The 26,545-nt window shown below is 44.8% G+C and overlaps 1 protein-coding gene and 1 non-coding gene across 2 annotated transcripts in view; both read left to right on the top strand.

Annotated features, from left to right (window-relative positions):
• The window catches only part of LOC145394070 (glutamine amidotransferase-like class 1 domain-containing protein 1), a 326,615-nt gene that overhangs the window by 284,904 nt on the left and 15,166 nt on the right, over positions 1-26,545 (top strand). The window contains exon 6 of the mRNA XM_080268038.1: positions 3,435-3,640. Within this exon, the coding sequence (XP_080124164.1) occupies positions 3,435-3,640 (206 nt within the window). The remainder of the gene's footprint in view (positions 1-3,434; positions 3,641-26,545) is intronic.
• Positions 5,142-5,260, top strand: LOC145394306 (5S ribosomal RNA). Its single transcript, XR_013896379.1, has one exon. It is a non-coding gene; the product is annotated as a 5S ribosomal RNA (ribosomal RNA).

Here is a 26,545-nt window from a genome sequence, read left to right on the forward strand (position 1 = left end):
TCGCACACTGTGCGAGCCCACTTCACTTCTCTCATCACTCCATCCATATATATATTGAACAACCATAGGGACATCACACAGCCTTGTAGCACATCTACACCATTTGTGAACCATTCACTTAGATTCCCATTTACCCTTACACATGCTTCATTACCACCATAAAACTCTTGATGGCACCTAGCAGCTTACCATCTACACCATACATGCGCAAAACCTTCCACAATCCTTCTCTGTCTACTTTGTTGTATTCTTTTTCCATAAATGCCATAAAGTCCTTCTCACAAACTTTCTCCACTATCTGTCTTATTGCAAATATTTGATCTACACAACTTCTGCCACTCCTAAAGCCACCCTGTTCATCACAGGGGTGATGAGAATAGTAAAAACACAAGAAATTAGAGAGGGATGACATTGGTAATGAATGGTGATGGATGGCATATCTCAGATTTGTTTTATGCTGATGATGCAGTACTACTTGCAAATACCGGACAAGAACTTGGTCAACTAGTGCAGAGTTTAGCTGATATCTGTGTGCATCATACCTTGAGAGTAAATGCAGAAAAGAGTGAAGTGATGGTTATTGAAAGAGCAGGTGACTCTCATTGTGATGTTACAGTGAATGGAGAGAGACTGGAATTGGTGAGAGAGTTCAGATACCTGAGTTCAGTGATGGAAAAGAGAGGGAAATATGCAAAAGAAATGGAAAGTAGAGTGAACTAAGGAAGGAAAGAAGCTAGTGCTATGAAGGCTTTGATAAGAAAATGAGGCTTGATTATTGCACCTACATGAGGCTTACATGAAGGAGTGTTAGTGCCAGCTTTAACATATGGATGTGATACTATGGTGTGACATGAAAGTGAAGTCAAAAATAAGAACAGTGGAGATGGGACTGCTGAGAAATGTATGTAGAATACAGAGAGTGGATAGGATACGAAACAATGTGATTCATGAAAGATGTGGAGTGAGAAAGTCTGTGGACACCAGAATCAAAATGAGTGTACTGAGATGGTATGGCCAAGTGGAGAGAATGGATAAAAACAGAGTGGTGAAAAAGGTATATCTGAACGAAACTGAAGGAGAGAGGAGGTGAGGTAGGCCAAGGAGAAGGTGGAGGGATATGGTGGATGAGTGTGTGAGGAAGAGAGGTATGGAAGTCGGTGAGGTTAGGGGACTGACAAGAGCTTGAGCTGGCTGGATGAATGTTGTGAGAAGAAGTGCATGATCAGGGATTTGGCACCCCTTTTTTAATGTGACAGCATCCGGATTGACTCAATCGGATACGTTTATGTGAAGCTACAGAATGTGGTGAAAGTGTTTGGCATATCAGATAGAACCAGGATTCCAGGGGCTTGAACAATGAGTGATTGGAAGCATGACCCATTGGACTGGGCAAACTTGAGCTGTTGGCATGTTGCTACTCCTCACCCTGCCCTGGGGTGTGAAAGAAAGTCTGAATGATGATGATGATAAATACAGTATAAAAAAGCCGCATTATTTGAGGCACTCCGAGCCAGAGGGGCGACCGTGCATTTTGCATATTTGCTTTGACATCTGATTACCAAACTGTAATATACTTTAAACATAATTAGCCATGTCAAAGTCTAAGAACTAATTACCAAAAATAAGCAAAATGCACGGTCGTCCCACTGGCTCGGAGCGCCTCATTTGTTTATTTCTCCTTCAATCACGTCCAAACCAAGAACCAGAGACCCCCAGGCCCATATATATGCTGAATCAGGGTGACCCAAGGATGGTTTTAGGTGGGTCAAAATCACACCAGGGTCATTAGAGGTCACTGGTAGAGTGTTCGCCTTTCTGGCCCGGGCAATGCCAGGTACCCTGTAGCCCAATTTCTGACATGGAGACTCACATGACCTCCAGTTCAGATGGAGGCTATGTGAGGTTGACCTCTGAGGTCATTTGAGGTCACTGGTCGGAGGTCATTCAAGGGCACTGGTAATACACACTCAAATGACTGGACCCAGCAGCCCAGATTTTGGCTTGGAGTCTTACATGACCTCCATTTCAGACACAGGCTATGTGAGGTTGACCACCAAGGTCATTTGAGGTCACCGGTAATAGTAAATAAGTGCACACATATACAGCACTGTGCGTTAGTCTGCAAAAGCTGGTATAGAAAGTTCCTAGGCCTCTTACAATCCCACTTCTAGAAGCATAGGAGGTACATAGTCTATCCGGAGTAGAGAGAGAGAGGTTAAACCAGAACAAATAAGATTAGAGTGTTCGCCTTTTTTGGCCTGGGCATCGCTGGGTACCCCTGCTGTTATTGAGAGAGAAAATGACTCCCAGTGTGATGTTACAGTGAATGGAGAGAGATTGGGATAGGTGAGAGAGTTCAAATACCGGGTACAGTGATAGAAATTAGAGGAAAATGTGCAAAAGAAGTGGAAAGTAGAGTGACACAAGGAAGGAAAGTAGCTGGTGCTATGAAGGCCTTGATAAAAAAACAAAGGCTTGAGTGTTGCAGCTGTGCAGGGCCTTCATGAAGGAGTGTTAGTGCCAACTTTAACATATGGATGTGAGACAATTGTGTGGCATGAAAATGAGTAGTCAGGAGTAAGAGCAATGGAGATAGGACTGTTGAGGATTGTATGTGGAGTATAGAGAGTGAATAGGATATGAAATAATGTGATACGTGAAAGATGCGGAGTGAGGAAGATTGTGGACACCAGAATCGAAGAGATTGTATTGAGATCGTTTGGTCATGTGTAGAGAATGGATGGCAATAATGTGGTGAAAAAGGTATATCTGAGGGAATCTGAAGGAGGGAGGAGGCAAGGTAGGCCAAGAAAAAGGTGGAGGGATATGGTGGATGAGTGTGTGAGGAGGAGAGGTATGGAGATTGGTGAGGCTAAGGGACTGATAAGAGACTGAGCTGGCTGGATGAATTTTATGCAGAGAAGCACATAACCCGGGATTTGGCACTCTTTTTTAATGTGACAGTATTCGGATTGACTCTATCAGATAGGTATATATGAAGCTGCAGAACGTGGTGATATTTTTTTTGGCCTGTCTGATGAAGCCAGGATTCTGTGGGCTTGAGTGCGTGAATGGAAGCATGGCCCATTGAACTGGGCAAACTTAGGCTGTCTGGATGTTGCTACTCCTCACCCTGCCCAAGGGTGGGAAAGGAGGTCTGGATGATGATGATGATATGTACACACACACACACACACACACACACACACACACAGAGGAGTTCTTTCTCATACAACCATGGCTAATGATTGATCTAGATTCCCTCCCACTTCACAGTGCTTGGGGTGGGGACAATTGTAACCTGGCTCAGACCAGCATCATTATGCATGTAACTCCTTTGTATATTAAAATGATATGATAAGCTTATGGCTACACATTTTTCCTCTGTGTCATGAAAATGTTAGCAATGAACTGTAACAGTGGCATTGTTTCAGTCATCACTAGGGGAAGTGACAAGTGCCCCATACTTTCCTTCCCTGCCACTGCTGCCGGGTGATGCGATCTTGGACCGTGCAGGAATTTTCTCAACGGGTGCCCCTGGTGGTGTCCATGTGGTGGTCAATGCAGGGGTGGTCACCGGACAGAACCCTCACTCAACACTTGCTGCCGTCCAGAACATGATACTTTTAGCCAATCAGAGGTAAGCATGTGGCTAGCTGCATGTCAGGATTTGGGCCTTGATATATATATAGGCAGCACTTGGTTGCTGTATTATTGAGTACATGAAAATGATGATATTAAATTGTAAAAATAATATATTGTATATATGCGTCGAAGCACTAGTGAATTCCCTATGGAAGAACTGGCCCTTTTGAGAAACAAAAGACCACGTTGTTATTATTATTAGTAATTATTATTATTATTATTATTATTATTAAAAGTGGTGGCAACCATCATCCACTCACTTGATGTTGTGCTGCCTACTTCTTTCTTAGCCTTTATCATTCTTTTTCTGTGCCTATCCCCCTTTCTTCCTATTTCTCCTGTCTTTCCTGTCACTTCTTATTGCTTTTCTTTCCTTTACAGGTGGCTTTACATTGAGTAACAAGTCAGATGGTTTCCTGTAAGCCAAGAAACCATTTACAATGCTAGGTGGTAACCATATAACCAAACCATACGTGCTCCCAACGTGTCAATAAGTGGGTTGGTGGAGGGTTAGTTCCCCTCCCCGTAAAACAAATAACTCAAAGTCAAATGGCCATCCCTTACGGGATTGTGGCGCCTGGCAATAGATAGATAGATAGATTATTACAGTACCTAAATATTTAAAGGCACTCACATTCTCCATTTCTTGAGCATTCAGCCTCACTCTGCACTCCGTGAGCTCATTCCTCTCAAAGATCATGACTTTACTTCTTTCTTCATTCACTTATAGGTTTTGCTTCTAACACATTTTTCCAGACTCATTCACCAAGCCTTGCAACTCCAATTCACTTTCACTGAACCCTTTTGTGCACAGCCATACTCGTTAGTTTCTGGGCAAGCTCTTCTGTACATAGTGCTGTCCTGGCTGGAGGAGGCCTGCCTGGTCGTTGAGCAGCTTTTTTCATTCTGGATTTATTTTCACAGTTCTGAAATGCAGGTCATATCAAGTGCAACTTGAGAGGGTAATTTTTGAGACTCATATCTTGTCCATATGACACTTTAATAGATGTTTATTATGAGGCAATTTACATCACTGTGCATCTTTGGGAGGTAACTTTTGTGGCACAGATTGCATCATAGTACACAAAGGAGTTTAACAGTACTGTGTCACCAGTATATAACAATGCGGACAATTACCAAACCCTACCCTCTCTCACTAAGAGCATTGCAAGAACTACTGCTCAGCCTTGTATTTCTATTATGACACCATCATGTACAGAGCAGCCATGAAGACATGACACATCCCTCTTTCAGTCCAACATTCTTCAAGTAAAAAAAAAGCCAAAGTACAGTAGTTTACCTTCAACATACACAGCTGCTCTTGCTCTCTCATACATTCTCTTGACAATATTCAGCAGCTTCTTATCTACTCCACATATTTTGAGCTCCATCCACATGTTTTGTCTGTCTACTGTAATATGCTATCTTCAGATATGTGAAGGTATTATTCAACTCCTTACTCTTATCTAAATGCATTTCTACGAAGCATCTTAGGAGCCAACAGCCATACCACGTTGAGTACACCGCTTCCCGTCCGATCAGCGAGGTTAAGGAACGTTGGGTCTGGTTAGTACTTGGATGGGTGACCGCCTGGGAACACCAGATGCTGTTGGCATCCCTACGTGTCAAGTGGGGTTGGTGGAGGATTAGTGCCCCTCCCTGTAAAACAATTAACTCTAAGCCCTTGGCCACCCTATCTGGGATACATGGTGTCTGGCAATGAATGAATGAATGAAATCTTAGGATGAATATCTGGCCTGCACATCCCCTTCCCTTCCAATAGCCCCCAATGCCCCCTTTTCCTCCCCGACTAATTCTTCTGTTTTCTTTCTTATGCTTTTGACAAGTATCCTGCCATATATCTTAGCTGTTACACAGAGAAGACAAAATACCTTTATGATTGCCACACATTTCTCTTTCTCTTTTCCCCCTTCATAAGGAAACTACTATACAGTACCAGACATCCAGTCATCTGAAATTCTACCTTCCTCTCAGGTCAATTTACACTTCTTCCATATCCATTCCACCACCATCTCCCTCATTTTTCAGAATTTTGTTACTCACTTCATCAATCATTAGAGCTTTCCCCATTTTGACCTTTTTTTTTTTTTCAGTATCTCACACACATCCATCCCACTGATCCGTTCCTCTCTGTTCACGTCTCTTCTCCTCCCCAACCCAGAGTTCCCACTCTCTGGTCAGCAAAAATGTCCCTGATTTTTCCAGGAATTTTGACAAAATTCCAGGTACTGTATATTTTCATACATTGCTAAGTAAATTTTCAAGTGTAATTTTACACTTTTTTTTAATGTGGCCTCCAATTACTCTTGAGTAAATTTTTATATCTATAGTGGTTTACACATTAGTGTACTTCTTTAATTTCCAACATTACCCAAGAGTAAAACCTCCCCGGCAATAATATGCACTAAGGCTGTCTCGCATTGGGACGAAATAAAGGTCAGGCGGGATCTGGATGAAAGCGAGACCTTTAAGGCAATCCATGGGTGGTTTGACCAGTTCAAGAGGTGAGCGAACCTCCACCACGTGAAGATGTACGGTGAGGCAGCAAGTGCAGATATGGTGGCAGTGGCAGCGTTTCTTGACAAACTGAAATGCATCATCACGGAAGGTGGCTACAGTGCGAAGCAGGTCTTGAATTTTGACGAGACTGGGCTCTTTTGGAAGAGAATGTCCTCCAAGACATATCTTGCAATGGAGGGAAGGTCTGCACCAGGATTCAAGGCCTTGAAGGACCGGCTGACACTCCTGTTGGGGGTCAACACCAAGGGTGACCTCAAGTTGAAGCCACTCCTAGTCTACCACTCCAAGAACCCCAGGGCTCCTGTGGGGTATGTTAAGGAGAGCCTCGGGGTTTTCTGGAAATTGAACAAAAAGGCCTGGCTGACTTCATTTATCTGTTCATCATACTTCCACTTATACCTCTCTCGTGTGCCAAAGAGGTATGAGTCGCATGAAAATTTGGCGAACAGATTTCCCGTGGTGGTGGACAGTGTGCCTAGCCACCTTCCCTTGATGAAGGAATGGGCCAGCAATATTGAGGTGGTGTTCCTGTCCCCCAACACTGTGTCCTAGTTGCAGCCGATGGACCAAGGGGTGTTCGCAGCCTTTAAGGCTTACTACCTCCGCCACACGATGCAGCAGTTGGTAAGGGCCTGTGACAGTGATGACAGGACTACAGTGCAGCAGTTTTGGAAGGGTTACAACATACACCACGCTCTAGAGACTATAAATGCAGCGTGGGAACCAGGTGACGATGAACGGTGTGTGGCGGAAGCTGTGGCCAGAGTGCGTGCACTCCTTCACTGGCTTACCCGAGGGCATGCAAGCTCCTCCTGTCCAGCATATACGGCAGGACATAGTCAGATTGATGCCCGAGGCGGTCTTCAGGGAGGTTGACGAAGGTGACATGGAGGAGGTTCTCGAAAGCCAGAGGGAGGAGCTCAGCAACAAAGAGCTCCTCAATATGGAGATCCAGTGGGTGCACCAGGAGGCAGAGGAGGTTGTGCCCAAGGTCCAAGCTCTAAACATCAAAATCCTGAAGGAGATACCAACAAAGCTGGATGAGATAATTGACCTTATGTGGACACACAACCCCCCCTCCCCCCCCCAGGACGAAGCAGGGACACAGCTAACCAGCTCAAGGAGGGGATGAAAGTCTACAGGACGATGCTGGAAGAGAAGAAGAGGGCGGCCAGGCAAAGCATGATCACAGCCTACGTCAAGCAGACCCCCACCACGCCAGCAAGTCACGCAGGATCTCCCCAGCCCTCGACGAGCAGAGCATCTCCCCAGCCTTCAACCAGGAGAGCATCACCCCAGCCTTCAACCAGCAGAGCATCTCCCCAACCTTCAGCCTGCAGAGAAACACCGAGGGACACCTCCCACCATGGACGTGCTCGGCCCGTTGTGCTGGACCTAACCCCCAGCCGATCCCCATCTCCCATGTCCCTGTGTCTCCACTAAGGCACTCTGTCACTCTATCGCTGCCTTCCTCGTCCCGGCCTTCATCTCTCACACCACCTCACCCACTGTCTCTGTTTCCCTTACCACGACGTGAGCCACCACAGCCGACTCCATCACTACCGCTACCTTGTCATTCATCGCAGCAATCTTCCTTGCCACCTCACTGGTCATCACAACTGTCTCCACCACCTCCTCCTCATCATATCGCACTCCATCGCCACCCCCAGAGCCATCACTTTGCACCTCATCACGACCACCTGAGCCAGCACATCACACCCCATCACCTCTGCCTGAGTCATTGCATCGCACTTCATCATCACCCCCCTCTGATCCTTCCCTGGAGGTCGGGTTTGAGGGCTTTGAAGAGGATGATTGAGTGTTGGGGAGCACCACATGTCCCCTAGGCTCGGGGGGGATAGCAAGGATGATGACCAGGACCAGACATGGACTTACAAGAAGTAATGAGAGGTGTTTGATATTTTCTAACCTATTCCTTATGATTTTCAGGTTTTATTTGTTGCTTTTAGTGAGTTATTTACAGGTGTTAGGTGTAGGTTAGCTTCCTTGACAGCTGTTACGCCATTTAGTTTGCCTTTAAACTTGTTTTTGGGCTCATCTCAGTGGGTTTTGGACTTGGTTTGGGGGGAAACCCAAGGCTGGTAAACGGTCCATATTGAAATACGTGTTAAAAGTACAGTAGAGTCAAAAACAAGACAATGATCTTACAATAACACGGGCATTTAACATCCATATTTTTTTTTTTTTTTTTAATGCTAGGAAGAAGGAAGCAAAGGCCATGAGCCCGCAAAAACTGTTCCTTCCAAAAGAAGAACAAAATACTGTACAAGAGAGAGTCAAATTCAAGATCCGATCATTTCGAGATGCTTGGACACACTGCATTTGAAAGACTGGAGATCATAGGAAGCAGGAAATACAGACAGAGGGAGACAGTTCCAGAGTTGACCTGTTGCATAAATGAAGGACTCTGAGTAATGGTTAACTCTTGCATTAGAGAGTTGGACAGAAAAGGGATGAGAGTTTGCTGGTTGACAGGTGCTATGCGCCTGTCGTAGAGGTGGAGGAATGCATGCAGACAGTTCAGAGGAGCAGCGACCATTGAAGCAGTGATAGAAAAGAGATAAAGATGCAACAGTGCAGTGAAGAGACTGAGGTTGAAGGGAGCCAGTAAGAGGAGGAGAGTTAATGAGATGAAAAGCCTTTGACTCCACCCTATTGTGAAGAGCTGTATGTGGAGAACCTCCCCACACATGCAAATTGTACTCCACACAGGGGCAGATAAGACCCATGTATAGAGTCAACAATTGTGCAGGGGTAAAAAAGGAATGGAGTCAGCTTAGCACACCTAATCTCTTGGAAGCAGATTTTACAAGACATGTAATATGATCTTTCCAAGATAAGTCCCGAGTAAATGAAACCCCAAGCATGTTCAAGGATGATGCAGGATTAAGCTGAGTATTATTAAGCATTTTTGGGTACACCTGTGGAAGATTTTGTTGGGTTGATAGGTGTAAGAACTGAGTCTTTGATGCATTAAAAACAACCACATTAGTTTTATCCCAGTCAGAGATACGAGCCAAGTCAGACATTAGGTGTGCCATAGCCTCATCCCTTGTTTGTTGAAGTAACTGCTGAGATGGACGTTGTGGGAACTGTACGAATGGATAGGGTTAGGTGTACAGCTTAGAAGGTCATTGATGAATAAAAGGAAGGGAGTTGGTGATAGGACAGAGCCCTGAGGAACACCACTGTTGATAGATCTAGGAGAAGAACAATGGCCGTATACAACAGTGGCTATAGAACGACCAGAAAGGAAGCTATAGATGAAGGCACAGATAGAAGGATAGAAACCGTAAGAGGGCAGTTTGAAAATTAAAGATTTATGCCACATGCGATTGAAAGCCTTTGAGATGTCAAGTGCAGTGGCAAAGCTTTTGCCAAAGTCCCGAAAGGAGGATGACCAGGAGTCTGAAAGGTAGGTGAGAAGATCGCCAGAGGAGCATCCCTGACGGAACCCATACTGACGATCAGAAAGAAGGTTGTGATAAGAAAGATGCTTTAAAATTTTTCTATTAAGAATTGACTCAAAAACTTTTGAGATACAGGATGTTAAAGCAGTTGGATGATACTTAGAGGGTTGAGAATGGTCACCCTTCTTTGGAGCTGGCTGAATGAGAGCAAACTTCCAGCAAGAAGGAAAGGTACAAGTTGATAGACAAAGACGAAAGAGTTTGCATAGGCAGGGTTTAAGCACAGAAGCACAGTTCTTGAAGACAACAGGAGAGACTCCATCAGGCCCATATGCCTTGTTAGTATTGAGGCCTGTGATGGCAGAAAATACATCAGCTGAAGAAATTTTAATGTCAGCCATGAGGATGTCATAGGGGGGAAGTGAAGGAGGAACAGCACCGGAATCGTAAGGTGGAATTGGAGGAGAGTGTTTGAGCGAAGAGATCTGGTTTATCAATAGAAGAAATAGCTACAGAACCATCAGAGTAGAAAAGAGGAGGGAAGGATGATGAGGTAAAGTTGTTAAAAAGGTTTTTGGTAAGGTGCCGGAAGGAGCGGGAAGAATTCGAGTTGGAGAGTTCAGAGCATTTAGTACGGATGAAATTATTTTTAGCAGAACAAAGAACAGACTTAGCACGATTCTGGGCAGAAACATAAGCAAGATGTGATTCAGGGGTGGGTTGGCTCTGGTACCTTTTATAGGCCCTCTCCTTCTTGCGGACAGCATTAGAACAAGCATAGTTAAACCAAGGATTTCTTGCATTATTCAGAGGATATGAGAAAGGAATGTATGCTTCCATGCCCCAGAGAATAACCTCCATAATGCTTGAGGCACACTCAGATGATTCCCGGCCATGGAAGCAATAATCATTCCAGGGAAAATCAAAGAAGTACTGCCTGAGGGCCTCCCAATCTGCAGCTCCAAATTGCCACAGACGATGTTTCTTTGGAGGGTCTCCAGGGTGTACCAGAGCGACAGGACAGGTTAAGGTGATAAGGTTGTGATCGGAAGAGCCCAACGGAGAGAAAAGATTAACAGTGTAAGCAGAAGGATTAGTTGTAAGAAAGAGGTCAAGTATGTTGGAGCTCTCTCCAAGGCGGTCAGGGATATGGGTAGGGTGCTGTACAAGTTGCTCTAGGTCATTAAGGATAGAAAAGATGTAGGCTTGTTCACCAGGTGGATCAGTGAAAGGAGAGGAGAGCCAAAGGTGGTGGTGAACACTGAAATTTCCTAAAATGGAGATTTCAGAGAAAGGAGAAATGGATAGAATGTGTTCCATCGTAGAAGTAAGATAGTCAAAGAATTTTTGATAGTAGAATTAGGGGATAAGTGAAGACCGCAGATATATTTAGTCAGAGAATGACAGGATAGCCGAAGCCAGAGGGCAGAGAATTCAGAAGAATCAAGTTCAGGAACACGAGAGCAAGATATGTCGTTGCGTATACAGTAATCACTCTAATATCCGGACGCCCAATATCCGAACATCCCCACTAACCGGACATAATCGTCCCGGGATCCAATATTCCCAAAATGGTCTGAAAACCCCAAAAAATAAAAAATAAAAAAGATTTTTTCCCGCCTGTAATTTGAACTTGCCGCATGCGGCGCGGGAGAGCATTGTTGTGGCACGTCATTCCTCCGACATCCGATAGAGCGCCACTGCATCCTCCCCACTTTCCGCCTGTCTCTCGCCACGAGTGCACGCTCGTCATTATGGCTGCCCACGTGATCGCTTTTGTGGTGGTGCCTTACCTGCTGCAGGGCCTCCTGCTGCTCTCGGGCCTCCTCTTAGTGTGTGTGATGATGGCCCTGCCACCTGAGAAAAGGAAGAGAATGGTGTTGACTTTGGAGAAGAAGCGGGAGATATTGGAGAAAGTAGATGCGGGGTGGTCTTCTTCCCACATTCTCCGCGAGTTTAACCTGGCCCGGTCTACTTTGTTTGATATCAAGAGATCCCGAGACAAACTTATGCAGTACACAGCTGACTTCTCGTCGAGAAGCAAACGCAACGTGGAAAGGAAGGTTATGTTTACCCCCAAGTTTGCAGAAATTGACCGATCCACATTGATTTGGTATCGACAACAACGTGCTGCTGGTGTGATGGTACGTGGAACGGAGCTGAAGGCTGCTGCTGAGAAGTTCGCCAGGCTTCACGACACCCTAGACTTCAAGGCATCCGAGGGTTGGCTCTTCGCGTTCAAGTTGCGGCATGGCCTTACCAGCCGTAAAGCACATGGCGAAGCATTGGACGCTAACGAGGATGGAGTTGACGAGTTTCGGCACAAGGTGAAGGGCTTGATCGACAGGGAGGGCCTAACTCTCGGTCAAGTCTACAACGCTGACGAAACTGGCCTATTCTGTCGCTCGCTGCCAACGAACACTCTAGCCGAGGAGACGGAGAAGCGTGTACCTGGCCGCAAGCTCTCTAAGGAACGGATATCTGCTTTGTGTTGTGCCAGTGCTAAAGGCATGCACCGGCTGAAGCCCATTGTTGTTTGCCGCGCAAAGCAGCCTCAGTGCCTTCGTGGGGTGATGGATGTCCTTCCTGTTGTCTGGTACCATTCTTTGAAGGCATGGTTCACAGCTGTGATCTTCAAAGACTGGTTTCACCGTCACTTCGTCAAGGAGGTCATCCATTACCAGACGAAGACACTGGGAATCCCGCGCGTCCAGGTAAAGGCCTTCCTTCTCCTCGACAGTGCACCTGCCCACCCATGCAACAAGGACTTGGTTGCTGAAAATGGCTGTATTAGGTGCATGTTTCTGCCACCTAATATGACTGCTCCCATCCAACCAATGGACCAAGGAGTGATCGTGGCAACAAAGCGCCTATACCATCAGAAGTTCCTGGACGAGGTGATGGTTGTTCATTAGGACGAGCGCAGGGAGGGACGGGACACACGAGGCAAGCAGACTTTGGAAAACCTTCGCCGCTACAACATCAAGTCTGCACTGTACAACTGGGCTAGTGCATGGAAGGAAGTCCCTGTGAAGACTCTGGAAAATGGTTGGTCTCGTCTGCTTCTCGGAACGGATGTGGAGGACGATTTTCTAGTATTTGACGTGGATGACTTCCATGCACGGCTACGCACGCACGGCGACGATGTAGATGTGGACGATGTTCGTGAGTGGTTGGATGACGACGAGGGCGATCCTGGGTATCAGACATTGTCTGATATCGAGATCGCGTCTTCGGTTGCAGGTGTCAGTACTGAACTTGAAGATTCCGACGATGAAGGCGACGATGATGCGGACTCTTCTCAGCATGACACTACTCCAGCCATCCCCAAGCTGAGTGCACTCCGGGAACATCTAGAGTTCGTCCTAGACTACCTGGAACACCCGGACTGCGACAGGGAGATGGGGCCCTTGGGACTCGTGGAGGAAGTGTGTGCTTTCAGGCAGCGCATCATCAATCGTCAGAATCGTTGGTCATTGCGTCAATCAACCATTGACAGTTTTTTCAGGCCCATGACCCCCGCTGTGCTCAGCCCTGGCTCCACTCCGTTGCCTCCCCAAGACAGGCCCTCATGCTCCGAGCCACAGCCCAGCACATCAGCCACGGTGGAGTCACCGCTCGATGTGAGTTTGCGGCTGTCTTCAGAGTTGTCTGCAGTGGGTATGCCATCACCACGACCCAGCGATGCACCCCTCGGTCACCTGCCAGTGATACTCTCGGACTCTGACAGTGAATAAACAGCAAGAACTTCTCCACTAGACCACACGGGAATTTACAGTGTTGTGCAGTGAAAAAAACAGTGTGTTGTGTTGAGGATTTACAGTTGTGAGAGAAAAGACTCAGTAGAAAAAAAATTTAACATAAATAAACTTGATTGTTTTGGCTTTGGAAAAGTATAAGAATGGGAAAAGTTAAAGTGCAACACTTAGTAAGTTACAATGGAGCATTATTTAGACAAGAGTGCACACTGAAGAGAACGGACTTCTGTGTGTGATTGACTAAGTTCAGTGCAAGACTTCAGGAACAGTGTACTGCAAGTGCTTCAGGAAATCCTTCTTACTGTCAGAGTCCGAGAGGAGGCGGTTATTCATCGAGGTGGCCAGGGACTTGCTGTAAGTAGGCAGAATGTTTCATACTGTACTTTTTCCGATACTATACCTACCTCATTTCACTCTTTAATGTCCTTTATTGGTGTGAATAGGGTGTTAGTAGCTATGCATGTGCAGTTGGAATGTGTTTTTCTGAGTTAGGCTAGGTTAGGGTCCATAAGTACCAGAATGTTTATTAATGTATGAACACTTCTAAACCCTCATTTTATGTTTCTTTTGCATTTATTTCAGTCATTTATGTGCCTTATTGGTGTGATTTGGGTCTTAAATAGGTGCTATGCATGTCCAGAGGGAGTTGTATAGGTGTTTCTCTGAGTTAGGGTCCATAAGTACAAGTCCATAAGCTGGGGCCCAATATCCGGACAGAACCAATATCCGGACCTACCTATGGCTCTATTACGTCAGATATTGGAGTGATTACTGTATATACACAACAGCCACCTTTAGCTTTGAAATGAGTATAGAGAAAGTAGGAGGATACAGAAAAGGGTTTGCTGTCAGTTGCCTCAGATAGCTGAGTCTCAGTTAGAATGAGAAGATGAGGTTTAGAGGAGGAGAGGTGGTGCTCAACAGAGCGAAAGTTAGAGGAAAGGTCGCGAATGTTGCAGAAATGAAGAAGTGAGTCAGACGGTGGTTCCAGGCAGCTCAAGACGTCACTGGGAGAGGGGCGGAAGGTGGGGGCATTTATGGTCCCCCCCCCCCTGGGGACTCTGAGGCTTTGTGTAGTGTAGCCATAATTTTCTTTTGAATTTTGGAAAAGGAAGTGTAGTGTGTACTGTGCATTTAGTTTGGTGTAGATAGTTAGAGAAACTTGTATTGGAGAGTATGCTTTGTGTTACTGAGACACTGAAAAAGTTCGGCAAAGGGGGATGGTCAGGAACTAGTTCTGAGGGCTGATGAAACGGGAGCTCCAGCTCTCCCTGTCATCAGCTTTCCATCCACCTCAGGAGTACTGCCCTGCTCGACTGGTGCTACAGTCTACTCCAACTACTTAATAGCATGGTAATACCACTCAGTTGCGCGAGAGAAACTGTGGGAAGTGGGTGCGTTTAGGTACTGGATTTCCAGATACAACTCGTGTGTTATGCTTTTATCAGTCACTGATTGGCTTCCTCGACCCGACCCGATCCACTTGACCCCTGTCCCATACCACCTGCCACAGCCTGCCTCAGTGTTGTGTAGATGGTCGCTATGATGAGAAGGTTATTTGCTTATTTCCTTGCTCCTCATTTCCTCTTAGAATTCTGAGCAAGTGGTTCCAAAGTAACTTTATTAGCCTAAACACCCTGAAAGTGCTATGAACACAAGAAAAGCATTTATTCAAAATGAAAATATAAAATTGTTGGACAAAGTGGTGTGTGGTGTGGGAGCTTAAATGCAAATGATCAGACAGATATGAGTCAGGTGTGTTTACGACATGGTTAGTTTTCTTTGTGGAAAAAAAAAGTTAATGATGAAGGAGCAGTAAAATTCATGTTTTCGCCTTTAGTGCAACAAGTGGGGGGGGGGGGAAGGCTTTGTGCCCGATGTTTGTTATGAACTGACGGTCTTTGGTCGAGAGAATTCGGATCTTACGATGCGTGAAGACACTACGTGTTGACATACATAGTTAGGTATGATAATTATGTAAGTTCAGGTCTTGTGAATTATACTGTCATACAAATTATACTGCTTGGCTGACTTGCTTATTATTCATGATTACTTCATTCATGTGTAAAATTATACCGCTTGGTTGACTTGCATATTATTCACAGTTACAGTAATCACTCTAATATCCGGACGCCCAATATCCGAACATCCCCACTAACCGAACCTTATCGTCCTGGGATCAAGCATTCCCAAAATGGTCCGAAAATCCAAAAAAATTGGAAAAAAAAAATCGATTTTTTTGCCGTCCGTAATTTGAACTTGCCACGCGCGCCGCGTGAGAGCATTGTTTTGGTTCGTCATTCCTCCGACGTCCGATAGAGCGCCGCTGCATCCTCCCCACTTCCCGCCTGTCTCTCACCGCGACAAGACCTACGCTCTTCGCCATGGCTGCCCACGTGCTCGCTTTTGTGGTGGTGCCGTACTTGCTGCAAGGCCTCCTGCTGCTCTCTGCCCTACTCTTAGTGTGTGTGATGATGGCCCCGCCTCCTGAGAAAAGGAAGAAGTGGTGTTGACTCTGGAGAAAGCGGAGATATTGGAGAAGGTTGATGCGGGTTGGTCTTCCTCTCGCATTCTCCGCGAGTTCAACCTGGCCCGGTCGACTTTGTTTGATATCAAGCGTTCGAGACAAGCTCATGCAGTACATGGCTGACTTCTCGTCGAGAAGCAAGCGCAACGTGGAGAGGAAGGTTATGTTTACCCCAAGTATGCAGAGATCGACCGCTCCACGTTGATTTGTATCGACAGCAACGTGCAGCTGGTGTGATGGTACGTGGAACGGAGCTGAAGGCTGCTGCTGAGAAGTTTGCAAGGCTTCACGACGCCCTAGACTTCAAGGCATCCGAGGGTTGGCTCTTCGCGTTCAAGTTGCGACATGGCCTTACTAACCGTAAAGCACATGGCGAAGCATTGGACGCTAACGAGGATGGAGTGGACGAGTTTCGGCACAAGGTGAAAGGCTTGATCGACAGGGAGGGCCTCACTCTCGGTCAAGTCTATAACGCTGACGAAACTGGCCTATTCTATCGCTCGGTGCCAACGAACACTCTCGGGCCGATGAGACGGAGAAAGCGTGTACCTGGCCGCAAGCTTTCTAAGGAACGGATATCTGCTTTGTGTTGTGCCAATGCTAACGGCATGCACCGGCTTAAGCCCGTTATTGTTGGCCGTGCAAAGCAGCCTCGGTGCCTTCGTGGGGTGATGGATGTCCTTCCTGTCGTCTGGTACCATTCTTTGAAAGCATGGTTCACAGCTGTGATTTTCAAAGACTGGTTTCACCATCACTTCGTCAAGGAGGTCATACATTACCAGACGAAGACACTGGGAATTCCTCGCGACCAGGTAAAGGCTCTCCTTCTCCTCGACAATGCACCTGCCCACCCGTGCGACAAGGACTTGGTTGCTGAGAATGGCTGTATTAGGTGCATGTTTCTGCCACCTAATACGACTGCTCTCATTCAACCAATGGACCAAGGAGTGATCGTGGCAACAAGCGCCTGTACCGTCGGAAGTTCCTGGACGAGGTGATGGTGGTTCTCGAGGACGAGGACGAGCGCAGGGAAGGACGTGACACTCGAGGCAAGCGGACTTTGGAAAACCTTCGCCGCTACAACATCAAGTCTGCGCTGTACAACTGGGCTAGTGCATGGAAGGAAGTCCCTGTGAAAACTCTTTAAAATGGTTGGTCTCGTCTGCTTCTCGGGAACAGATGTGAGTACGATTTCCTAGGGTTTGACGTGGATGACTTCCATGCACGGCTCATGCGCATACGGCGACGAGGTTGATGTGGACGATGTTCGTGAGTGGTTGGACGACGACGAGGGCGATCCTGGGTATCAGACGTTGTCTGATATCGAGATCGCGTCTTCGGTTGCTGGTGTCAGTCCCGAACTTGAAGATTCCGACGACGAAGGCGATGATGATGCAGACTCCGCCCAGCAGGACACTACTCCAGCCATCCCCAAGCTGAGCGCACTCCGGGAACATCTAGAGTTCGTCCTAGACTACCTGGAACACCCGGACTGCGACAGGGAGATGGGGCCCTTGGGACTCGTGGAGGAAGTGCGTGCTTTCCGGCAGCGCATCATCAATCGCCAGAATCGTCGGTCCTTGCGTCAGTCAACGATTGACAGTTTTTCAGGCCCGTGACCCCCGCTGTGCCAAGCCCTGGTTCCACTCCGTTGCCTCCCCAAGACAGGCCCTCATGCTCCGAGCCACAGCCCAGCACATCAGCTACAGTGGAGTCACCGCTCGACGTGAGTTTGCGGCTGTCTTCAGAGTCTTCTGTAGTCGGTACGCCATCACCACTACCCACCGATGCACCCCTTGGACGCCTGCCAGTGATACTCTCGGGCTCTGACAGTGAATAAACAGCAAGAACTTCTCCACTAGACCACACGGGAATTTTGAGTGTTGTGCAGTGAAAAAAACGGTGTGTTGTGTTAAGGTTTTCAAGTTGGGAGAAAAGACTAAGTAGAAAAGAAATTTAACGTAACTAACCTTCTTTGTTTTGGCTTTGGAAACTTAAAAAACTTGGGAAAAGTTAATGTGCAACACTTAAATTTAATGGAACATTATTTGGACTAAAGTGAACACTGTGAAAAAGAACGGACTTCTGTGTGTTAGTGACTAAGTTCAGTGCAAGACTTCAGGAAGAGTGTAGTGCAAGTGCTTCAGGAAATCGTTCTTACTGTCAGAGTCCGAGAGGAGGCGGTTATTCATCGAGGTGGCCAGGGACTTGCTGTAAGTAGCCAAAATGTTTCATGTTGTACTATTTTCCATACTATATTTACCAGAATGTTTCATATTGTATTTTTTCCCATACTATACTTACCAGAAAGTGTCATACTGTACTTCTTTCCATACTAAACTTACCTCATGCATGTGCAGTAGGAATGTGTTTTTCAGAGTTCGGTTAGGTTAGGTTCGGTTAGAGTCCATAAGTACCAGAATGTTTATTAATGTATGAACATACTTCTAAACCCACATTTTATGTGTCTATTGCATTTATTTCAGTCATTTATGTGCCTTATTGGTGTGATTTGGGTGTTAAATAGGTGCTATGCATGTCCAGAGGGAGTTGTATAGGTGTTTCTCTGTGTTAGGGTCCGTAAGTACAAGTCCATAAGCTGGGGCCCAATATCCGGACAAAACCAATATCCGAACCTACCGATGGCTCTATTGATCCGGATATTGGAGTGATTACTGTACTTTATTCGTGTGTATCTGAGAAGTGAGAAATATGCAATCACTCCATGTTGACAACTTCTTTATAGCATTTTTTTCCCTTTATTGTTGATGACTAATGCTTTCAAAAATAGTTTCATACTATTTTTTTTTTTTTTTTAAATGAGCGCCGAAAATTATTCTTGGCGAAATATGCCTGATGCTGGGTGGCCATTATTCACGTGTTGTTTAGGTCAAAAGTTGTTTGCTTGTTTGGTAATGAGGACTTTCAGGAGGCTTAGTGGCAATCTTTGGTGATTAAATTTTTTATGGTGAATATTAGAGGGCAAAACTAAGCGGTTAGGTTAGGTTAGAATGCAGTATGCATTGACGTGTCCAGTTGGTGAGATCATATCTCAACACTGTCTTGGGTGTCTTAAGGCAGACATTTGTTATAATCTATCTGTAATATATTTTTAACAAAAAATATAAGGCTTCTAGAACCTAACCCCCTAATTTACATGGAAATATAATGTCATGTTTTAGCACGAATTTGATTTTGCACAAGGTTCTGCATAACCTGTTTCATGTTGCATGAAGACTCTACTGTAGTCCGATATACGATACCCCGCCTAACAATGGGGTTTAACCTAACCAATTAGACTGTTAAACTGGGGTATGCCTGTATTTAAATCACTTGATGTAAACTGAGTTAGAGCAGAGTTAAAAAAGAAAAAAAAAAATCATCATATAGCTAGGATTATCAGACAACTGGGAATATTTGCAGCAAATATGTAAATAAAATTAAAACAGTGTGTGGTGCTTTGAATGTCTGCCCCTTCACAGGGTAGTCACATGACATGTGAGACAGAGTGAAGTCGGACAGTGTGAAATGAAGGCATTCCTGGTCAAGGTTGTTTCCTAGTTCATTCTCTTCCCCTGTCCTTCCCCTCCCTCTTCCCCCTCCTTAATTTGATCACCCTTCTTACCTCCACAAATCACTAATATGCTTACTTCTGCCAGTCAGTAGGTAGGCAATCTCGCTGTTGTGTTGTTATGTCATGATAGACAGTGATTTCTACACTGTGTTGCTTAAAGTTCAAACTAATATTGGAGCACATTATGCTCACCTTGAAACAGAAGCTGGACAAGATTTGGAAAAGGTAAACATTTTTAAGGCACTGCCAACAGCATTTTACGTAGGAAATTCTACAGTTTATTATATCAATAATAAACCACACTGAGGTGGTTTGGCCATGTGGAGAGGATGGAGGGTGAAAGACTGACGAGGAGAGTGTATGTGAGTGAGGTGAAGGGGGGAAGAGGGAGGGGGAGGCCGAGGATGAGATGGAGGGATGGGGTGGAGAGGTATATGAGAGAGGGGGGTGTGAGTTGGGAGTAGGGCAGTGAAACGGCAGGGGACAGGGCGACTTGGAGGCGATTTGTTTGTGGCCACCCCAAACGGGATTGAGGCGTCTGGCAATAGATAGATAGAGATATTATATCAAGTCCCTGGGACCCAAGCTCAAGGAATTTTTTGTGAAAAGCAAGATGAATTAATCCACTAAAAAAAAAAAAAAAAAAAAAAAAAATATCAGTGGATGAAAATGTGTAGTACTCTATAGGTACAGTTTTCTACCTAGCAAACCTACTTTAACCACACACGAGTTTTCAGTATCTTACAGTACCTTGGCAAGTCCATTCTGTTATTTATTATTCATTATTTTATTCATAAAAACATGGAAAAATAAACAAAAGAATAAATCTTGAGCATTTATTGGTAAACTGATGATTTGGAAAGAAAAGTACAGTAGAATTATTACAACACCCCTGCTCACGTCAGCTGTACACAGTATACGGTTAAAGCCCACCCATTTCTTCCTTCCTTACCACCGTCACTTCACCCTCACTCATCATTCAGCTGTTTTACAGGTAATAAAATAATTGTGTAGGAATTGCAAGTACAGTAATTTTGTCCAGCAAAAGAAACCTTCTTTATTATCAGCTAGATTTTATCTTCTCTGCCAGTTCAGTCTGTATATGGATGGGGTTGTAAAAGAGATAAAAGGTTGGGCAGTGGATGTTGGACTGACCCTAATAAGAGAGGGCAGTGTTTGGAAACTCCCTGTACTGTTGTTTGCAGATGATCCTATATTGTTAACTGTAGATGAAGGGGAACTCCAAGGCTTGGTGAATAAGTTTGGGAGTGTATGTAAGAAATGGAATCTAAAGGTGAATGTAGGGAAGAGTAAAGTTATGGTCCTTGAGAGAAGTGAAGTCACTGAATGTACAGTGAGGCTGGATGAGGAGGAAATGAAAATGTGAGTGCATTTAAGTACCTGGGTAGTGTGATGAGTATGGGTGGACGTTTAGAGGGTGAAGTGCTTGAAAGGGTACAGCAGGGAAGAAAGGTTGCTGGTTCTTTGAAAGCTGTGATAAGGAACAGGGAAGTGAGCATGAAAGTAAAAAAGTCACTGCATGACAGTATTGTGATACCAACTCTAACGTATGGAAGTGAAGCTTGGACTTCGTTGGAAGGACACTAGTCAATAGCGAGAGCAGTGGAAAGTATTGAGAGGAGCATGTGGAGCTACATGGAGAGACAGACTGACAAATGAGGAAGTGAAGGAGCATTGTGGTGTGGATGTGGATGTCATAGAAAGCAATACGAGAAATACACTGAAGTGGTTGGCCATGTGGAGAGGATGGAGAATGAGAGACTGAGTTGAGCGTGTGCGAGTGAGGTGAAAGGGGGGCGAGGAAGGGGGAGGCCGAGGATGAGCTGGAGGGATGAAGTGGAGAGGTGTATGAGAGAGGGAGGGGTGAGCTGGAAGCAAGGCAGTGAAATGGCATTGAACAGGGCGACATGGAGGCGATTTGTTTGAGGCGTCTGGCAATAGATAGATAGATAGATAGATAAATTCATCTCAGAATGCATTTGCACTGGCAGAGTAGGTAAAACCTAGCTGATAGAAATGAAGGATTGGTTTGTTGGACAAAATTACTGTGCTTGCAATTCCTACATACTGTATTTATTTGATTTTCTGCAACACAGCTGAATGGGAATTGTGGTGGAGTGACAATCAGGTAAGGAACAAATAAGTGGGTTGTGGCTGTATATACAGCTGACATGTGAACAAGGGAGTTGTCATAATTCTAACGTACATTTCTTTACGAATCATCACTCCAATGTAAAGGCGCAATATATATTTCTTTAGTTTATTTTTCCATGTTTTTATGAGTAAAGTAGTGAATGATAATAATGAACAAAATGGATCAACTGTGTAAATTTTGCACTACTGCAAGATGCTGCAATCTCATGGTACGTTTATGAGACGTGTTTAAGAGGAGATAATGTTTCAAATGGAATTTGTTAGTGTGACCCCAGATATGAGTGGTGAATATTGTACAGTATATACCATACTGAAGTGATGTAGCCTATGTACAAGAATATATCATATATCCTGGAAAAATCAGTAACTGGGAAGGTAAATAACCCAAAGCTACCAGGTTAACAGGGATTGTAATAGGATTCAGGTACTGGACAGTACACCCAAGGTGGATGGAAAGCTGATGATAGAGATGGAGCTTCCGTTTCATCAGCTCTTGGAACTAACTCCTGACCATCCCCCTTTGCTGAACTTTTTCAGTGTTTCAGCATCACAAAGAGTAGGCCAACATGCTCTTCAACACAAGTTACTCCAACTGTCAACACCAAACTACATGCACATTACACACTACACTCCTTATTCAAAATTTAAACAAAAATGGCATCTGTTAACCAAGTCTCAGAGTCCCCTGGGGGGGGGGGGAGAGACCATCAAAGCCCCCAGCATCTGCCCCTCTCCAGGTGACGACCCACCGAGATGCCTGGAACAACTGTCTCACTCCTTCATTTCTGGAACATTCGTGGCATTTCTTCTAACCTTTTCTCTGTTGAGCATTACCTCTCACCCCCTAAACCTCACTTTCTCTTCCTAACTGGGACTCAGTTGTCTGAGGTGACCGATAGCAAACCCTTCTCTTGATCCTCCTACCTTTTCCACTCATTTCAAGCCAAAGGTGGCTGTGCGTATTTGTACGCAACGACATATCTTGCTCTTGTGCTCCTGAACACGAATCTTTTGAATTCTGTACCCTCTGGCTTTGGCTTTCCTGCCATTCTCTGACTAAATCTATTTGTGCTGTTTACTTATCCCTTAATTCTGCTGACTGTGAAAAATTCTTTTACTATCTTACTTCTATTACGGAACACCCTGTCAACCTCTCCTTTCTCTGAAATCTCCATTCCAGGAGATTTCAGTGTTCACCACCACCTTTAGCACTCCTTTCACTGATCCACCTGGTGAACAAGCCTACATCTTTCCTATCCTTAAAGACCTAGAGCAGCTTGTACAGCATCCTACCCACATCCCTGACCGCATTGGAAAGAGTTCCAACATACTTGACCTCTTCCTTACAACTAATGCTTCTGCTTACATTGTTAATCTTTCCTCTCCGTTGGGCTCCTCCGATCCCAATCTTATCACCGTAACCTGTCCTGTCGCTTCAGCAAGGCCTGTAGTGACGGTTGTGGCACTTTGGAGCTGCTGATTGGGAGACCCTGAGGAGCACTTCTTTGATTTTTCTTGGAATGATTATTGCTTCCATGCCCGAGTGCCATCCGAGTGTGCCTTGTGCATTACGGAGGTTATTCTCTTGGGCATGGAAGCATACATTCCTTTCTCATATCCTCTGACTAATGCAAAAAAAAAAATTTGGTTTAATCACTCTTGTTCTAATGATGTCCACAACATGGAGAAGACCTACAAAAGGTACTGGATCCAACACACTCCTAAATCTCATCTCTTTTATGTTTTTGCCCAGAATCATGCTAAATCTGTTCTTCGCTCTGCTAAAAATAATTTCATTTGTACTAAATGCTCTGAACTCTCCAACTCGAATTCTTCCCGCTTCTTCTGGCACCTTGCCAAAATCCATTCTTATAACTTTACATCATCATCCCTTCTCCTTTCCACTCTGATGACTCTGTAGCTATTTCTTCTACTGATAAAGCAGAACTATTCACTTAGACTTTCTCTTTCAATTCCACCTTAGTCAATTTCGACATCATCACTTCCCCCCTCTGACTTCCTCATCGCTAACATTGAAATTTCTGCAGTTGATGTATTTTCTGCCATCACTGGCCTCAGTACTAACAAGGCATATGGGCCTGATAGGACTCCTCCTGTTGTCCTCAGGAACTGTGCTTCTGTCCATACATCCTACTTAGGTAAACTGTTTCGCTTTTGTCAACTTGTACCTTTCCTTCCTGCTGGAAGTTTGCCCTCATTCATTTTGTCTCAAAGAAGGGTGACCATTCCCAGCCCTCTCACTATCGCCTAATTGTTTTAACTCCCTGTACAGTATTTCAAAGGTTTTTGAGTCTATTCTTATAAAAAAAAAAATAAAAATAAAAAAAATAAAGCACCATTCCTATCACATCCTTATTTCTGATCATCAGTATGGGTTCCATCAGGGACACTCCACTGGCAATTTTCACACCCACCTTTTCAGACTCCTGTCGGTCATCCTTCTTTCGAGATTTTGGCAAAAGCTTTGCCATTGCACTTAACATCACAAAGGCTTTCGATTGAGTCTGGCATAAATCTTTAACTTCCAAACTGCCTTCATATGGTATCTGTCCTTCTATCTGCACCTTCGATTGTAGCTTCTTTTCTGGTCACTCTATGCCTGCAGTTGTAGACGGCCACCGCTTTCCTCCAAGAGCCATCAGTAGTGGTGCTTCTCAGGGCTCTGTCCTATATCCAGCTCTCTTCCTTTGATTCATCAGTGATCTAAGCTGTACATCTAATCCTATCTACACATTTGCTGATGACTCCACCCATCACCTATCACAAGGGATGAGGTTATGGCACACATAATGTATGACTTGGGTTATATCTCTAATTGGGGTAAAAGTAATCTTGTTGTATTTATGTATCAGAAACTCAGTTTATACATCTTTCAACCCAACAAAATCTTCCACAGGAGTGTCCTCTTATTTATAACAATATCCAGCTCTCTTCTGCATCACCTTTAAACATCCTTGGAGTTTCATTATCTCAGGATTTATCTTGGAAAGATCATATTACCTTTCTTGCAAAATCTCCTTCCAAGAGATTAGGTGTGCTAAGCCGACTTCGTGTCTTCTTTACCCCTGCACAGCTGTTGACTTTTTACGTGGGTTTTATTCGCCCCTTGGTAAAGTACAACTCTCACCTGTGGGGAGGTTCCCTACATACAGTTCTTCTTAACATGGTGGAGTCAAAGGCTTTTCGTCTCATTAACTCTCCTCCTCTAACTGGCTTCCTTCAATCTCTGTCTCTTTGCCGCACTGTTGCATCTTTATGTCTTTTCTATCTCTACTTCCATGGTCATTGCTCCTCTGAACTGTCTGCTTGCATCCCTCCGCCACTGCAGCAGGTTTGTAACACCCGTCTGGTAACAAACTCATCCCTTTTCTGTCCAACTATCTAATTCAAGAGTTAACTATTACTCCCAGTCTTTCATGTATGCAACAGGTCAACTCAGGAACTGTCTTCCTCTGTCTTTATTTCCTACTTCCTATGATCACGCTTTGTAATGCAGTGTGTCCAAGCATCTCAAAATAAAATGAACTGTTGTTGAATTTGGCTCTCTGCCTCCCCCCCCCCCCCCCTGGAGGCAACGATCTTGAAGGCTCCTGGCCTTTGAATCCTTCTTTCTTACATAAAAAAAAGAGGGGAGGGGGGCAAGCATCTGCCTCTGTATGGCCATCCCATACTGTGAACTGATGTTCCTTACAGCACACAACACCTCGTCACAGTGATTCACTGAGATAAGTGCGAAAATTTGATTTCCAGATGGACACTGCATTTGTGTCTCTAACCAGTTAACAGGGACACCATAGTAGGCTCCATATCATCCCATTATATTGGTTACATTGTTACCACCCAGCATTGTAAATGGTCTCCTGGGTAACAGGAAACCATTAGGCTTGCTATTCAGTGTAGAGCCACCTGAAGTGGAGAGAAGAGTGATAAAAGTAGCAGGACAGATAGAAGAAATGAGGTGAGAGGAAGGAAGACACAGAAAAAGAAAGATAAAGGTGAAGGAAAAAGTAGGCAGCATGGCATCAAGTGAGTGGATGATGGTTGCTACCATCTACCAAGTAGAAGCAGTTAGTGCATTATAATTTGTCTGTCTTGAGGCTACTGAATAAAGCTGTTGTAAAAATAAGGCTGCCCACTTCAAGGCTAGAATAAAGCAATACCATGTGAACTTATTAATATTAGTCTTGCAGTCCACCTGAAAAGTAAAATAAAGGTTGAGGTAGACATCATGAACCACTTTGCTGCAGCATTCTTTTCACAATGAAGGCCTTTGAGTCTGGGCCAGGTCATTCACCCCTTAACATGGAATGCAAGGCCATTACATAATCCATATTACCATACCTACTTCCCCTTAGGTGTTACCCTAGAGCAGTGCTTCACAACTGATGTGCTGCAGCACTGCCAAAAGCTTCCTGGTGTGCCACATAACATTACTCTCCCTCTTTAAAATAATTATGGGATAATAATAATATCATAAATAAACATAATAGATATGGGTTAGTATTGGAAATATAAAAACGGTTCTATTAAAATTCACTATTCATTTTCGCATATTCCTGTAATTCAAGTAGGCTACTTAAGCAACAATCATCAAGAAATGTCTCATTCGAACATGGATAAAACATTTTAGAAAGTAAGCCATTCTGAGTGATGCACCTTGGCCCATGAGGACCTTGCACATACAGGAGCATTGGCAGCCGGTATTTTTGTACAATTATCATAAAGGATTACCCTGATGGCGAGTTAGTCACTCGGAAGGAATACTGTATCATAGTAGAAAACTCGTGTTATGCAGAAGTGTGACTTGGTTCGTGATCCTTTTCTTCAGCTGCTGGGGTATCAGTTGGTTATCTCTCTTCGAAGGCACAAGAGA

The sequence above is a fragment of the Coenobita brevimanus genome, chromosome 26, assembly GCF_032717465.1.
Source record: "Coenobita brevimanus isolate Jiangsu-jjx chromosome 26, ASM3271746v2, whole genome shotgun sequence".
Classification (NCBI taxonomy): domain Eukaryota; kingdom Metazoa; phylum Arthropoda; class Malacostraca; order Decapoda; family Coenobitidae; genus Coenobita; species Coenobita brevimanus.